At 39.2% G+C, this 17,987-nt stretch overlaps 1 protein-coding gene across 3 annotated transcripts in view; it reads right to left on the bottom strand.

Annotated features, from left to right (window-relative positions):
• Nucleotides 1-4,920: 4,920 nt before the first annotated feature.
• Nucleotides 4,921-17,987, bottom strand: part of camk1b (calcium/calmodulin-dependent protein kinase Ib) — a 34,039-nt gene continuing 20,972 nt past the window's right edge. For all 3 annotated transcript variants that reach the window (XM_068315501.1, XM_068315499.1, XM_068315500.1), the window contains 10 exons: nucleotides 15,975-16,106; nucleotides 12,441-12,515; nucleotides 10,320-10,458; nucleotides 9,617-9,743; nucleotides 8,835-8,910; nucleotides 8,529-8,641; nucleotides 7,354-7,432; nucleotides 7,108-7,195; nucleotides 6,495-6,624; nucleotides 4,921-6,354 (listed from right to left, as the gene is read on the bottom strand). In XM_068315501.1, coding sequence (XP_068171602.1) covers nucleotides 6,257-6,354; nucleotides 6,495-6,624; nucleotides 7,108-7,195; nucleotides 7,354-7,432; nucleotides 8,529-8,641; nucleotides 8,835-8,910; nucleotides 9,617-9,743; nucleotides 10,320-10,458; nucleotides 12,441-12,515; nucleotides 15,975-16,106 — 1,057 coding nt within the window. In that variant the 3' untranslated portion in view covers nucleotides 4,921-6,256. The remainder of the gene's footprint in view (nucleotides 6,355-6,494; nucleotides 6,625-7,107; nucleotides 7,196-7,353; nucleotides 7,433-8,528; nucleotides 8,642-8,834; nucleotides 8,911-9,616; nucleotides 9,744-10,319; nucleotides 10,459-12,440; nucleotides 12,516-15,974; nucleotides 16,107-17,987) is intronic.

Here is a 17,987-nt window from a genome sequence, read left to right as displayed (position 1 = left end):
CATCACCTCCTCATCACCTCTGTTTCCTGCACCAACATGTTCACTGAAGTCTGCACCAATGACCACCCTCTCACTTCTAGGTATGCTCTGCATCACTTCATCAAAGTCCAACCTGAATTTGTCCTTCTCCAGCTCACATCCTACCTGTGGAGCATACCCACTAACAACATTGAACATCACATCTTTGATTTGCTTCAGACTCATCACTCTATCTCTCTTTTTACCTCCAGGAAATTCCTAACAAACTCCCTCCTTCAAGATAACTCCTACTCCATTTCTCTTCCTTTCTACACCATGATAGAACAACCTAAACCCTGCTCCTACAATTCTAGCCTTGCTACCTTTCCACCTGGTCTCTTGGACACACAGTATGTCATGGTTTGCTGTAGGACCCAAATGCGCAGACGTCAGGTAAAAGGAAAAAAGATTTATTTGACAATGAATGTGATGAGATGATGGACCAGATGATCAGGCTGAACAAGTGAATTGGCAGGAGATGAGAAGTCAAGACAAGCAGGCGGCTGGAATGGTAATAGGCAAACAGGTAGCAGACTACAACTGGAACATGGAGAGAACAGAGTTATCAAAAAAGTCAAGGTGCGAGTTTAAGAGAGCCAAGGTGCAGATACTGACAAGCAGTACAAACGAACTGGCGATGAATGGTGGGAAGCTGGTCCTCATGAACGTCTGGAGATTGGTGATTAGCAACAGGTGTGCTGCTCTGCTACCAGGAGCAGTCACACCCAGGTAGGTGGAAACTAGGAGGATCTCAGAAGAGGGAGAGAGAGAGAGAGAGAGGAGAGAGAGAGGAGAGAGAGAGAGAGAGAGAGAGAGAGAGAGAGAGAGAGAGAGAGAGAGAGAGAGAGGAGAGAGAGAAGCAACTGCAAATCCTTAAACAGTATGTCTACCTTCCTCCTCTGCATCATGTCAACCAACTCTCTATCTTTTCCTGTCATAGTTCCAACATTCAATGCCCCTACTCAGTCCTATATTCTTGGCGCTCCTCCTCTCTCTCTTCCTACGAACACACTTTCCTCCTTCTTCAACCAATTTCCACCTGTAGGTCAACAGCACCGATGGTGGTCATTGTTAACCCAGGCCTCAACCAATCCGTTATGGACGTCATAGACTCGATTCGCATATTGATTTGGCAAAAGTCGGATGCCCTTCCTGAGATTGGTTGAGTGAACTGAGAAACTTAAATAGAAATAAAACAAAGTAATCAAGCATAAGTGACATGTCTAACTTATGATCGCAAGGAAGCTCATCAGCGCATCATTAAGGAAAGTGTGGTGGAATACCTCAGTGAGTTAAAGCTTGGCTTAGTCTCTACACCCCTGAGGATAAAATTATATTCAGCAGAGGTTCTTTTGCATCCAGCATTCACATATGTTGTTTATATAAAACCATTTGACTTTGTTTTCAAGGCTCTTAAAATATTAAACTAGCCAACACCGCACCAATAAGTCAGCACAAAATCAATGCTGAATCAGTTGTAGTAGTGGTTGAATTTAGTCTTATTGCTTTCTCGAATATCTGCTTCACATTCCATACAAGAATGTATAACAACAGTGGATGTGGGTAAAGTACAAAGCATTTTCATCATTATGCCTCTGCTCTCATATTGTGAGAGAAATTATAAACCAGGAAAGAGATAGGTGTGTGTGTGTGTGTGTGTGTGTGTGTGTGTGTGTGTGTGTGTGTGTGTGTGTGTGTGTGTGTGTGTGTGTGTGTGTGTGTGTGTGTGTGTGTGTGTGTGTGTGTGTGTCAGCTCTTAAAATGTGGGGATTGTGTCTTCATTCTTGGCCACATTTTACTTTGTTTTTTCCATAATTCCACACATCTAAACACAGTCTACAGCTTTCAGCACTTACTGCCTTGTGATCCATGCAATTTCTCTCCCATTATTTTGAATCATTCCCTTGTTTCTGGTTTGACCGCATAATTCTAACTCTGTCCTCTGTCTCCTGAATGAGGTTGACCACCAGACTCCTACTCTTGCTTTGCTCTCCAGTCTCCCCAGTGCAATGCTCCAATGGCCAAACCACAAGCCTCGATTACCCAGCATTCTAGAGAGGATGAGAAGGGCCTTGTGTAGAAGACTGTGACAGAAAGTCACAAAACTGGTAAAACACTTGTAGAATTTCTTCATAGAGAGAGGTTTTTTGCACATCAAACAAGGACATCAAGTGACTGGTTCTGTTTATTCTACATGTCTCAAAAAAAGTATACATGATGGACCACACACATGACTATAGTAAAATACATATACTTAAGAATATCAGATTGATTTTCAGGAAGTCATCGGTAAGGTGTGTAGCGTTTGGATGTGTGTGCACACACAGATGGGAGAAAACCCAGAAAATAAATTAACCACAACCAGAAGCTTCCATCTCTGCCTCTGACTCTAATTTGATGTTTACTCTAATTTTATATCACCTATTTTAAGTGTATTAATGTAAAGACTAAGTTTGTTTTTTAGTTTCATTTAAAGAATTTAATTGTGAAAAATAAAGTTTGACATTGTCATTAAGTCTTTGTAAAAGCATTGTTACTTATCATATCTTGGGAGATATAATTAAATGTGCGCACACGCTTACAATATGTTCTTGCACTTGTACAAATGGACTCAGACAGACTGATAATGCATAGACCAGGAATTTAATGTGTGCTTCAAATACAAATCTGTTCCAAGCATGGCTTTCACACTGATCAGTAGTCAACAACCCACGATGCATTTCAACTATATACACAGTAGGTACTGCAGTCAGCATTTCTTAAAAGGCAACATATATAAGTACAAACACACATTTGCACAACAAATCAGTATATCCTATAAAAGCAGGTCCATCATACAAATCATCTCTATCATGTATTAAATGCATGTGCTGCAAAATATGATCATTTTCATTTCAGAAAGTGGGCTGATTGACCTTAACATCCTGCAGTCACTTACTATGAAGGGTAATTTTGCTTTTTTAACCAGTGTCTCAAACATCTCTTTTGCTATTTCCCACCATGTTAGCTGGTGAGGTAATAGGATACAATCCGGTTAGGTATTTCACCATTTGCTTCATTGGACTGGAATGTAAAAATCCTTTGTCTTTCATTTCCACAGGAACAAATATTCAGACTTGTTTAATTTGGTTTGTTCATGCTCCACTCACAGAGCTTACATAGAAGAAAATATTCACTTAGTAGCTCACAAGCCACATCAGGTCCAGGAGCAAGTGGCCCAGCACACACAAATATGATATACGACGGAATATGTCAACCACATTAATCCTGTATATGTCAATGTACGCTTCTCTCTCTTTCTCTCTCTAACACACATACACGCACGCACGCACGCACACAAACACACACACACACACACACACACACACACACACACACACACACACACACACACACACACACACACACACACACACAGTGTGCAAATCACCATACTGTAACATTACTTTTTTTCAATACTCATTTAAAATTGTTCAAAATTTGTCAATACCAAAAGCAAAACACATTTAGTTGTACTTCTGACAACTGGAGGCCGAGCTACAATTTAGATTTAAATTCTGGCCACATTACTTAGTGTAAATGAATAGCCTTACTTTAGTACATATCTCCAAGTTTTCCCTTTTTTGTACTTTGTGGTTAACAATTTCATTTGAATGTTTTTCAGATTGTGTCTCCTGAACCAAAAGGGAATGGAGTACTCAAAAACTTTGCAATCTGACAATTTCAAGGAATGATTTTCGGAATTATGACACTGTCAGTCTACCTATTAGAATATCCCATAATGTAGCTTAGCTTTGCCCTTTTTGGGTCTTTCTCTGTCACTTCAATGCATAAGTTAAAAACAGTTCACACTAAAAATCACTCTTTTAACAACACTATACTTGTTACTTTACAGTTCAAATACATAACGGCTCCCCAACAGAGATACAAAGCTGTAAAAGACTTTTTGAAGCAAAACATTGAGCTTGCTTTAACCCGTTAAAATATTATCATAGCTGTAAGTGGTCCCATACAAAACATAATTCTGAAGAGAAATATGAACTTGTTAAATATAACAGCACTCTGTTTCATGACGTTATCACGGCGGTGTACACACCATCTTCATTAATCATAGGACTCACAAATTTCAAACCACGTCATGCAAACATATTCCGTACCACATCGCAATGGCACTGAGTGTTAGTAACATTTTATCAGACAGAATGACATTTGTAAGAAGGAAACTATGGATGGAGTGATGAAAAGAATGTATGAAATTCATGTTGGGGAAAGAAACATCTTTCATCTGTAAAAAGTATGGAGGATGCTGGCAGATGCCCCTTTAGCTCCTTTACATCTGATAGTTGACACTATTCTCCTTGGAACTTCGCAGAGGATTCTTAAAAAATTTAAAATAATTAACTAACACTGCTTCACATGGTTCATTAATTATTGATGCATATATTTTCTTATTACTTTAGTACGTATCAGACTACGTCCTCTTCATGCACACACAAACATAAAATGTAGTAATGGATGTTCAGTAATGATGAGGTGACTCAGTTTGATGCATATTCACATCCTTTAATCCATGTCATATCCGAACAGGCTACAAATGGAAGAAATGTGCCTGCGATAGAATGGAAAAAGAACAGGATAGTAATGACAGTACGAGTACAGTACATGGTGGAAGATGCATAAGAAAATTCTGTTGCAGGTTTCAATTTGCATTTATTTTGCATTCACACAATTTACTTAATCCCACTAAAGCAACTTAGTTTTAGAATATCTGACCCCACTGATCAAAGCCTCAGCAGGTTTTCAAATACTTTTTTTGTATTAAGTGCAGTATAGGTTTTGCATTTAATCACTAATGGCAAAATACCACACAATACTTGAAAACATTTATTTTAAGTTTAAAAAAAAAAAAAGTGGATCCATTGAAACAAGATTATTGTTCAATAATTTCATATTGATGTAATTTAGAGCAGATTTAGTAAGTAACAAAACTAAATTTGACCATAATACCTAAAAAAATATCAATTTTTTCTCTGTTTAGATTTTTTACAACTTGATTGACCAGTTCCAAATCTGTTTCTAATCTACTTTGAGTTCAGTGTTCCAACGATTTTATTAATTAGATACTTGACCTACAGCTCCTAATAGTCAACGACTGACGATGCTGTTCCATTAAACAGGTAATCAATTTTTCCTGCTCTGAACTGACTTTATTATATCCTGATGTTTTTATATATAACAATAATAACATGGTACAATGCGTACCATAAGTTTGATACATAATTGAGCTGAAAAGTGATTCACACAAAATCTTAAGTTAAAGCAAAAGTCTTTGCTGCAGAAAGAGATGAAACATTTCAGAAGCGACCCACAAATAAACCCGTCACACTGTTTGTCCTAAAGGCACCGTATATAAAGATATATCCCTGTGCTCAAGAGATTACTGGGTTAAAAATACAAAGGGGAGAAATCTTATTTCTCTCAAAAAGCCTAACCCTGACTCAAAACTCACCTTGATGAAGGTGACAGAGATGCGATAATACTCACATGAACTATTCTCTTATAGATTACCCCAAAAGCACGCCGTTAAGATAGAATGCATATCTATAAAACTACAAGATTTGACTGAATTTCATGTCAAATATGGCAGCATATCAAAAAGCGCTATGACTTTCCAATCTCTTGATCATGCAAATTTGTTTGAAGACTTTCTCTGTAAAGCCAAACTACAACAGGTTAAAAAGAGAACAGAAGAATATGCAAGACAATAAAACAAAAAAGAGACAGGTAGAATTATGTAAAAACAGTCTCCAGTAAGCTCCGTCCCACTTCGGCCAAAACAATCTCTCTGACATGCTGGTGGAGTTTCACTTTCTGTCCTTCTGTTTTCCTTCCTTCATTTTAAAACATCCCAAGTTATCAGCGCATTCTGTGTAAGTGATCGTCTCTGGCACATAATCATCGATGTCATCATCATCATCATCATCATCATCATCATCATCATCATCATCATCATCATCATCATCTTCATCATTATCATCAAGTCCACCTCCTCCTCTTTTCATCCCTTTCTATTCTTCTCTCAGGCTGACCAGACTTGCTCCCCCTGCAGGCCAGATGTTGGAATGACGCGGTATTCCTTATGAGATATGGGAAATAAGGCGCCGCTGGTTCCACCAAGGGGGTTAAAATTGGAAAGTTGCAGGGATTAATTAGACAGGTAAGTGAATGGAGAGAGGGATCACACCCTACTGGTTGGGTGGCAGCGGTAGGTACAGCTGGACAAAGGGTCGGCACCTCCGTCGACATTCTGGGAGCACCCTCCCTCACAACACGCTCCTGAGAAACAAAGAGGTCAGAATTCTTTATCCGTGTATGAACGGTATCTGTAATCCACACACTTGTTTTATTGCAGTATATGTGTCAGTCAGTCTTTTTCTTTTAAATAATTATAAAAAACATTAAATAAGGTCCTATACCTTCATTTTCCTCTGGCATTAGTAAGTGAGTTCGGCACGGACCGGGCAGGGTTGGGCTTGGTCCTTCATGACTGGTGCCCAGCTGAAGACGCCTCATGTGACGAACCACTGCTGTGGCATTAAATGCTTGCTGCAGAAGAAAAGGCACAAATGAATACAGTTCAGACAGCAATACAATCTCAATCATCGGAACCCATAAGTTGACAAGGAGTCAATAAGAAACTTAAAGTTCTGGTTCCATGGACTTAACTAAATCCCTTAACTTTTTACTTTTATATGTTATTTTTAGAGGTCTAGAGAGTTAAGTACACATTATTTGTTTAAAGTCAAAGAGGACATCACATTGCTGTAATTATCTTGCAACCCCATTGATTAATCTTGCAGCATTTGAGGGGCTCCAGACACCCAGGTTGGCTTTAAGATCTGAGACAATCTCAAGTTTTTTCAACATTTCCAAAGGATTCAAATAAAACTGACTTAGGCCAAGACTAGTCTTATTTTTGCTCAATTGTATTATCTCCTGTCAGACTAAAGAAGAAATAAACCATATAGCACACGTCATGCATTTAGGAAAATCCAATCATATCCAGAATAAACTGGAACTCTGACTTACCTTCCATTTGCTCTTAGCAAAATTTTTCTTGATCTGAGCACTGACAGACTCATGGATGTTCTTATCCAGAGCCGTGTCCCCAGCAATCCTGACAGACAGGAAATGAAAAATGAGTTTGTATGTGATATGGAAAGAAGCTTCGTGTACAGCTAAAGCAATAATAATAAATCTGCACAGAGTTGCAAACCCAACAATGGGAAATCAAGGTTAAGGGTGCATCATAGTGGAGGAGTACGAGACTGATACCAGGGGTGTTGCAGCGCCTGGTCACAGGTGTAACGTATGTTGGGGTCTTTCTCCATCAGGTGGATGATGAAGTCTTTGGCTGTAAAGAAACACGTACAGTTAAACAGTAATACTGCATGAGTCACCTCCTTATTCAGTGTTTTTGTTGATGAAGACTCTGCTCTAACAGTTTAAAACTTGAAAGTTGGGGGTGTGCCAATTGCTCGCAGACCCCACAGTGAGGTTGAGTCTGGGCCCTTTGCTTTACATTATGCCCCATTCCCTGTCTCACTTAAGCTGTGTCTATCCAATGAACACAAAATCCTTCCCCAAAATCTTTGTAACTGGAAACTTTGTAATGTAATTACATTTCAAACTATAAATCAAATTGCTGTAAACACGACAAAACAAATCTTGAGGTAATTCCCAGGACAGAAAATTGGGCAAAGCTACAGTTGTATCATTTGTTGCAGAAGTTGGAGATCTTTGCCCAAAGCAGGGAAACAGGGAACACACCCAAGAGCTACGACTGGGAAAAAGATCAACATGGGATCATTGCCTTGACTTTTGGGCTGAACAGCTGTGTGAAAGCCAGGGATCAGATAAAACAGCCTGAGTGGCTCTGGAAATGCTGAACAAGAGCCACCAGGAGATGGCACATACCCTGGCCCCCGCAGAATCAAAAGGATTGCATTTACATGAATACAAGCAGTCAGTGAGAAAGAAATGTCTGAATTGTGCCAATGAAAACTGGAAAAATTGCACAATAAAGTGGTTGAAGCTTCAAGTGGAAAACTACAAATTCTATCACAGGCCACTCATTTCTCAAAGCATCCAACAGACTCTTATAATCTGAAGAAAAAACCCCTCAAAAAGACATATTTGACTTAAATCCTGACAGTTCTGAACTATTTATTAAATAAAGAAAACACAGTTAACAAGATGTGCTCCAAAAGAAACCTCACTGTTTTCTTCAGAATAAGTTTTGTCATAGAAAGGCAAACAATAATTAGAATACTTAACCACATTACTGGAAACTGTCCTCAAATGAACAAACTGACATGAAGATCACCAAGCTTTATTATAGTAATCTGAAGAAACTCATTATGAGATGCACACCTTTAGGGTTTTCTGAAAAATCAACATCCATTGTGTTCTGAGCAAACTAGAGAAAAAAAGAATCTCATGAACCCTACCTGAATCAGAGATGTCGTCCCAATAAGGAGAATCAAACTCATATTCTGCCTTCAGGATCTGTTCAAACAGTTTGGCATCATTTTCATCATAGAACGGGGGGTAACCGCACAACCTGATGCACAAAAAGAAGCACACACGTCAAAGTTCCTCACATCCTAGGAGTTTACATGAGTCTCAATGAAGTTGAAAAAGTGCTTAGTATGCGAGGCAGGACAGACAGTCTTTCACAAAGTCTGCGTATAATCTCATAATACATGTGATCTTCCTGTCTTATGCTTTGTTCATGTGTTCTAAATTACACTTACAGAATATAGGATATGACTCCAATAGACCAGCAGTCCACTGCTTTACTGTAGGGTTTCTGAGCCAACACCTCAGGGGCTGAAAGAGCAAAACAGCATGTATAACAAGACAGTCAGAGACTGCAACATCCTGCTAAGGGTAGGTCAGGGTACCCTGATAGTACCTGACAAGTAGTACCCTGAAAGGTCAAAGCTATGCACTATCTTTGACCATAGATCAAAGCTAATGCATAGGTAGATCAAAGCACTAGCTTTGATCTGTGGTCTTACTCACACTGGCCTTCTCCCTCGTCTTTCTATCTTATCCATTTCCTGAGTGTACAAAAGTTGAGATTTGACCTTGTCCTAGTTTTCTCAAAGTCAAGGTCATCATCTCATTTTCATCCCCTTTGCCACCTGAGTAATCTGCTTTTTGTTTCATCTTTCTATCTGCAACGGTTTCAAAGATATTTGGTGTAGATACAAACGAATGGACGAACACACGAACACTGACAATTACAATACATCACCGCTTTGAAGCGGGATGTAACAAGTACATACAGATAAGATGTTTGATTTATAATTAGTGGTGTTTGTTAGCTGTAAAATATGACTGATCCTGAAATGTTAAAAAAAAACAATTTTTGAATTTCAATATTTTAACAGGCCTCTGACTAACTGTAGATAGATTAAATTTGTGCAGATTTTAAACTTCAACAGTCACACATGGCTACAAAACTGTAACATCTTTGAGACATAAACACCAGCATATTTTTCTCATTTAGGGTAATGTTCACCGTCTTTACCAACATAACCCGGTGTTCCACACGCTGTCGACATCACACTGTCAGAACCCTCAATTTTGGACAGGCCAAAGTCACTGATCATGATCTTGGAGTCTTCATCCATGCTGTAGTACAGTAGATTCTCTGGCTGTGACAAGAAAAGAGAAAATCAAATACTAAAATATTAAAAGGGGTCCTCTTATGAAAGCCCTTTTTTTTAAACGTCTCTACATATACAGTACATAGTGGTCCTCCCTAACCCTACCAAATCCTAGAATTTGGAAAACAAACAGGTCCTGAATCAACTGTGCAGTCGAAAGTTGTCCAGTAGTCTGCTTTGTTTCAGTCCAGCGCCCATAATGATGTAACAATTGTCGATAATGGTTGTGGGGAGACACACTTTTATTATGTCCTGTTTTTTCCTCTCTCCTCCGCTGATTTCTTTTCCATTTGCATGCACTCTCTATGTTTTTCACCACAAATCATCTGCATTGTTTACCAGTCTGTCTCAGTCCTATCAGCTGACCTCGTGTTTACATAATGTGGCCACGGAGTTACGTTTGGCTGACGGAGAAAATAGCTCCAAACATTAACAGTTATATAATGACAAATAAGATAAATTAGATTGTAATTATAATGAGAAATATTTAGAATGCATGAAAATTAAAAAAAACATCTTCAAATTGCCTAACATATCACAATTTCCATTGGACCCTGGACTTACCTTGAGGTCGCGGTGCACAATACCCATGTCGTGGAGGTATTTGACTGCATCCAGAATCTGCTGAATGAGCTTACTGGCATCTTTCTCTGTGTAGAAGCCCTTCTCTATGATGCGATCAAAGAGTTCACCACCGGACACCCTAGATGAGGAGTGTAATGTACAACACAGTCAAGATTTAATTGTTCACAGATTATGGTTGTAATGGAGTAAAAAAAAAAAAACATAGTGTGAATAAAACATTTGAAATCAGTTTGACAGAGACAGGAGAGGAATAGAAGATAAAACAGGAACTTCCTTCTGGTGTTGTGGGTGTGAATCTGAGGTGTGGCTGAAACTACAGACATGAAAATTTCAGTCTGATGTTACATGAGAGACACCACTAGATGGAGACAACACTCTCAGCAAATGTATTTACACACACACACACACACAAACACACACACACACACACACACACACACACACACACACACACACACACACACACACACACACACACACACACACACACACACACACACACACACACACACACACACACACACACAATGCAGGCTAAATTTAACAGGAGTCAGTGGTATGTTGTTGTTGTTGCTGATATATGCTAGGGAGAAGATCCTGTGAGAGGATATTGGCCTGCACTGCAGCAGACGGGTCAAAGTGCCCATGCTTCACTCTCGTCTGCATCTGAAGGCATCTAAAACATCCATATGAGTATCAGAACTGGACCATGGAGCAATGGAATGCACTGGTGGTCAGAATAGTTCTGCCAGAAAAATTAGACCTTCACGATGTTTGGTGAAGTACTGTTATGGCTAATTGGTGTGTACATTTTAAGGTACTTACAGTAGCAGATATATTTTGTGAAGTTTGCCCAAGATAGAAGAGGTCCACGGATGAGCAAACACATTGGCTTTGTTCCCTTCAGTTTTATAACTGTTTAAAACAGCATTTAGCTGTTCTTTTCCACTAGTCTTGTCAACAACTATAATAGCAGATGGGGGAAGTTTGGGAACAGCGCAGGGGTGCCCTTTGATTTCCAGAACTTTAGACTAGTCTTTCTTTCAATATATAAGAGAACGCTAATCAGGGTAGCATTTTGTTTGTTCCTTGCACTGCCCACTATGCCACAGGAGCCAGAATACATTGAGGAGGCTCCAAGTTACATCCAATCAGGGTAACCACCTCCTCGCTCACTTCTGTCCAAAATGTTGGTATCGTTACACACCTCCAGAATGTGCAGCATGGGCATCAAGTGCCAGTTTCTAAATTACATTTTATACATGCAGGAGTACTTGGACCAGTAATTCTCAATTGTTTCCAATTAAGTCCCTCAAGAAACAAGAAAACATTTTGCACCTTGGAAGGTGCACCCTATTATTTGAGAATTACTGGTTTAGACAAAGGATGCCCTTCAGCAGTTGTAACTCAGTTGCTGTCTTGCTAACCTGCTACTTCTAGTTCTTTAATGACAATTCTCACATATTGTTGGGTCAAGTTAACCATAAAATCTAATAAGATCCATCAGTAAAGGAAATACACCCAAACTCTTTTATATACACACTATTAAGTGACTGAAGCAGAAACACTGATGACAGTTCCTACTCGTGTTTTTGCAGCACACCTCTCGCTCCCTGCCTCTGTCCTTTCTCTCTGCTGTGACTGTGATTAATGCATAAATGATTTATATTTTGTGGAGGCTCTCGGTTAATAGTGCTCCTGATCCTGTTCTGTTCTTTCTCTCCTCTCTCTGACATTTAGGTTTGAGTCAGGTGGGGGTGGGTGGGAAACTGACAGGCTGCAGGTGTGAGAGTGAACTCCCCACTGGTGTTTATGAGTAGCAGGAGATGATGTGTGTTTGTTTACGTTTGTGTGTGTGTGTGTATGTGTGTGTGTGTGTGTGTGTGTGTGTGTGTGTGTGTGTGTGTGTGTGTGTGTGTGTGTGTGTGTGTGTGTGTGTGTGTGTGTGTGTGTGTGTGTGTGTGTGTGTGTGTGTGTAGTCATGCACAGACTGCAGTTAATGATATTCTGACATGTGATGTGTGACAGATAGCACAAGCAGGGAGTTTGGAACACATCATACAAAAAGTGACTCACTCTAATCCAAACGTGAATACTCACAGTTGCATGACTAGGTAGAGGTGTGACTTGCTTTCGAAGATCTCTTCCAGAGATACAATGTTGGTGTGTTTAATTCTGTGAAGAAGAAGAGAACAGAAAGGTGGTTACTAATAAACATTATGCTAGTGTTAGTTAATACCAGTAGCTATTGACTGCAGAGCAAAATGTCAAGGTGTTGTGTGTTTCATTGTGGTTTGTATGGCAAACTCCTAAATAATAAAAGGCACCAATTCACCTGGTTTTTGGCTGTAAACGGTTTTGTGAATAAATATTTTATGGTAGTGAGATCTTCTCAGGAAAAAAAAACTAAACCACTGGAATCAAACTTTGTCCAATTTGAAACCATGGAAACGGGGAAAATAAAAGCAAAACTATCCATAAATAGCAAAAGAGGTCATTAAATCCTTGGTTCTTTTGTGGACAAAGCACTGTAAAAAAATATTAAACAGAATTTTTTAGTTATGTTATGAAACAAATATTTAACGCATAAACAGAACCCTTTCATACAGCATATCCATCCCTTTCCCTCACCCTACTCGTTTTGTTGGTGGTGGGCGATAAGTAGCGCTGCTAATATTCAAGAACTCCACTAGCTGCCCTGAACATCAACACTCTTGAAATTATGTATTTTGTTCTCATTGAGCACTATATTTTACTTCATCAGCTGAATTAAGAATATCTGTTTGGGTGATCACTGATGCTACTTTAAGGCTGAGCACAGAACATGCATATCACGATTCTGATCTGTAATTGAATGGGTCACCTTGAATTCCTGCTGGATTTCAGTGGACCAAGTGGATAAGAGGTTGGTTAAACCTGCCAAACAGGCAGACGTGTAATTACAGAAGGTCAAATTCATGCATTAATAGCACGGCATTCCACATTAATTTTCATTCAACTCTATTTAGTGTTTGTGTGGATGAGGGCTTCATGGTAGACACAGATCACTGACTGTTGGAGACCTGGAGCGTCTGCTGAGGGGCTGGATGCACTCTGCTGATCTCTGTTGCACATGTTTCTCACAGGAAATCAGGACATACAGGTTTAGAGCTCTGCCAGAAATGTCTGCTTCTGACATCCAACACACCTAGTGGCTCTTAAATGCCTCAAAGTTGATGGTTTAATTTAAACAGTATTTTGGATAATAGCTCACTGAAAAGAGTTTTTAGTTAAACACATCCTCAGATCAGTCACACTTGTTCTTCTCTCACATTGTTGAAACAAAATATTTAATGTCTCCAGAGCACTGAGTAGGTCTACCATGAAGGACGAGATGCCTGTTCCAGTGCCTGCAGGAGGATCTTAAGTTTTTGTAGTGGGATGAGTGTTTTGTTTTGTTTTTTTAAATTTCCTGTTTCTGGTTCACATTAATCTCAGAGATGAGGTTTCCTTTCCAGGTCAGGAAGCCCTCATTCATTAAGATGAGAGAATGAGGTTTACCAAAAAAACTAAGCTGGCCATTTTAGAATGCCTCCTTGGTTTACATTTCGGATTACTCTAGAATTGTGTCATACAGAGACTGATAAATGACCTGTGCCCAAAAACTTGAATCACATGTGATATTGAACAGAATCTGCAATCACACGACTCCTGCTTACCTCACCACACACACACACACAACAATAGTTTTAACAATGTTGACTTAATTAGCATGAGGGAATACTATTATTGTTGTTATTTATTCAAATGCAAAAAAAAAAGCCAAACAATTGAGTTGTGGTCAGACACAATCCCATATGAATTGTTATGTATCCACTCCAAACACATATTTCAGGTGTGCTACACCACAACATTAATTTTTGCAGACAATCCTCTGCAGGCGTGTTACACCATCGCCTTTAAATAGCACGGCTACAAATGGCCTAGCAGAGTGTGATCAGTCTGATTTAATTCTGTCAGAGACATTGTTGTTGAGACAAATATGGACAAAATCATCATCATCAGGACTTCTGATAAAGGTCTAGCTGTGAGTCCTTTCTTTATCTGGTCTGAATAATCCATAAAGAGAAAATTTGTCATGAAAATGAGATTTCCTGGCTTTGCAAACCAAAGGAAATTTAGAAAATGTCACATTACAGCAGAACTTTTACTTAAAATTACACCTTATTAATACTGTAAAAAATATCTGGATCCGGTCTTGAATGCTGATGGAAGTAAAATAGATCAGAGAGTTGAGAGTGAAGTCTGAAATTAAAACTATGATCTAACTGTAAAGGTGGGGGTGATGCAGACATCACTGTAGTCACAGTGCTGATGTAGAACTATTACAACATGTAACAAAACTGTGTATTAAACTGTGTTATTCAGTCCAAACCTACATCCTCTACATCCTCTGTAGAGGATGACATGTCAAAATGAAAAAGTGGACCAGCATAGTCCATACAATTTCATAATAACAGCCATGTTTTTGAACAAAATTTACTCTAAGTTAATTTCATTTTTCGAAATTGTAACCGAATTGCCCACCAATGTCATTCCACCATCATCATCTCAGCTGGAATCATCATACATACTAGCTAGAGTTGTTTCTCCTCTAATCCACATAACAATAGTTCTAAACATAAATTTGGACCAGGCCCTGTACTGAAACCCTCCACATTTAAAATGCTATTTTACACATTTGAAGCATTCCACAATGACAGTCTGATTGTTTTATGCCTTTGTCATTTTTGCTTCAATATATTTCAAGCAATCCATCATTTGTAACATGCTGTCTATCAATAACGGTTATCGTACCTTAATTGTTTTGTCTACGGCAGATTGTGCTTTACAATACTCTGTAGAACATAACATATTACAGAAATAGATTTACTGGCATGACTATGTGCAGGAGGTGAGGAATACTCCTACCCAAACAAACCCATAGCAAGTTTAGCAAGAAAAGAGTACTGGACTTTTAAAATTCAACCATCCATCCATCCATCCATTTTCTGCCGCTGTATCCGCCGCAGTGGGTCACGCGGAGCTGGAGTCTACCCCAGCTGGCATAGGGCGTGAAGCGGGGGACACTCCGGGCACGACGACAGTGCACCACGGCAATATTCAACCATTCACATCCAAAATGATCATTGACTTATGTCCATTTAAAACTTTAAGTGAATAAGAAGACACAGGTGTCACACATAGACTAATCTTCACTTGACATCTTTGTGGAGGTGATTTAATTCTCCTTTACTGTGCTACACCTGTGTTGATGGAAACCAATCAAAACTACGTACTGATGGATATCAGTGAGTACAAGTGTCTTTTTCTTTCTCAAAGTAATTTGAGTGAATTGGCCCTTTAATTCCCTCCTCTGAGAAAGTATTGTTTCTTTACTGAACATATGGAGTCTCAATACTGTTCTCATTAAATGTATCATAGATTAACATATTGCAACAATTTACTGTATGACATACTTGACGTACTGCATAATAATACCCAGAGCGCTTGCATTACACACTGGCTTGACTGTACTTGGCATCATGTTATATTACAGAACTGATAAAGTTAGGCTGTATTATTGCTGAGCTGTCTGTTTACAGGTCTACTTACTTGTGCAGGACGGCTATCTCATTCTCAATGCTGTTTTCTTTGCCTTCTAATGCTTTCTTCGGGATACATTTGATTGCCACCAGCTTCTGGGTCCTCTTCTCTTCAGCCAGGACCACCTCAGAGAAAGCACCCCTGAATTACAAACACAAAGGTCAGTCTGTCAGCCTTCAGTCTGTATATCTACAGATGCTTAGACAAAGCCTTGTGCATCTCTGATGCTGTGTAGAAAGAAAGAAAGAAAAAATCCTGTTGCTTTGGTGTCAAAATGGTGTAATGTGTATTAACGCCTACATCTATGTGGTGGTAGAAACTGAGGGCTGATAACAGGTTGTGTTTATTTTTAACTTCCGTCTTGTCCAGAGGTGTCTATGCTACTGATTCAAGCTTCGCATAAGTGGGGTGATTTGGAAGCAGAGATAGAAAATGTGTGATGTTAATAGTGTGGCAAACTGGTTTTAAATATTAAGTCTCACCAACGTGGTGTCCTTCAATCACAGGTACAATGGATAGTAACTGTAGTAGTGACATATTAATGGAATTAGTATTGCTAATAATAATTAACTATTTAACAAAACTGATCATACTGCAGCCCCTCAATGCGCTGGTGACACATCTGGGGTGTACCCCTCCTTTTGCCCATACCCAGCTGTGATAGACTTAAGCATAACGCCTCAACCACAAACTGGATAAATGGCTGTAGACAAGATGATTACGGTCGTAATCAAAAAACGGGTGGATAAATGTATGGATTGATGAAAGTGGAAATGCGTCAACTTAATTGTATTTGATAGGGATGAGCGAGTACACCACTATCTGTATCTGTTCAACCTACTAGATAATCTTTATCCGTATCTGTACTCGGAATGGGCGGGGCTTAAACCGGAAATGGGTGTGGTTTTACCGGAAATGGGTGGGGCTTAAATTTCTTAATTATTTTTAGTCTAAAATTGATATGGATTGATCACAAGTTGCTATATTTATTGTTTATTTTAAAACTATTTACAGAACAGCCTCGAAATTGAGATTCAAATAAATGTTTTTGATCACAAAAGTAAGAGAACTATTTACAGAACAAGTTTTTTATGGAACTGAGTCAGAACACAAATATTCTTAAGTCTATGAATGACTATTTACCGAAGAGCCTCAGAATTGAGATTCAACGCTTTTGATCACAATAGTAAAGGAACTACATATAGAACGAGTAAACACAAAATGCATTAATGAAGTGCATGCAATAGGAAATTATCAACTACGAAGTGTGTGTGTGTGTGTGTGTGTGTGTGTGTGTGTGTGTGTGTGTGTGTGTGTGTGTGTGTGTACACACACACAACAAGTAGAAAGATCACCAGGTAACCAAACACCATAATAGAGGCAAGCTGAAGAAAACCTAAGAAGAAAGACGTGAGGAACAGTGAAGCCACCAACAGAGAGATCAGTAATTCTCTGCATGTGCGGCGGAGAGTGGGACAGGGACAAACTCCGCTCTAAGTGCAGTCTGTAGGGAGGGGTGGGAAGTATGTGTGACTGGCCAATCACAGAGCGTGAAAACAGTCAGGATGATTTTCCTTCAGTCCAATCACGAGAATTAACGGGTTTTATTCGTATCGTACTCATATTCGTCAAAAATGCGTTATCCGTACCGGAGACTCGTATGAAACGAGTATCCGGCTCAACCCTATTATTGGATAGATTGTAGCAATGTACAATATTTGATGTACATTTCTGGATCCCCATGCATATTTTTTTATTAACACCCCATGTAGTTTAAGAGAGGAAGGTTCATTAGACATGTAAATATGGGGGCTGTCAGTTTAACGTGTTAATTAGATTAATGAATTACGCTGCAAATTAACGCGCTATAAAAATTAACGCAATTACTCGTGAGTGGCAAGTCAGTGTGCAAGCATTTTAAATGTGGCCCATTGAGGGACCCGTAGGCTGCAGTGACGTCACTTCGTACCTGCGCCACTAGTCAAAAGCAGGGTGACTGACAACAGAGATGGACACGACACA

Source organism: Antennarius striatus, chromosome 5 (assembly GCF_040054535.1).
Source record: "Antennarius striatus isolate MH-2024 chromosome 5, ASM4005453v1, whole genome shotgun sequence".
Classification (NCBI taxonomy): Eukaryota; Metazoa; Chordata; class Actinopteri; order Lophiiformes; family Antennariidae; genus Antennarius; species Antennarius striatus.
Note: the sequence above shows the minus strand (reverse complement) of the source record. Positions and strands in the feature narration are given on the sequence as shown.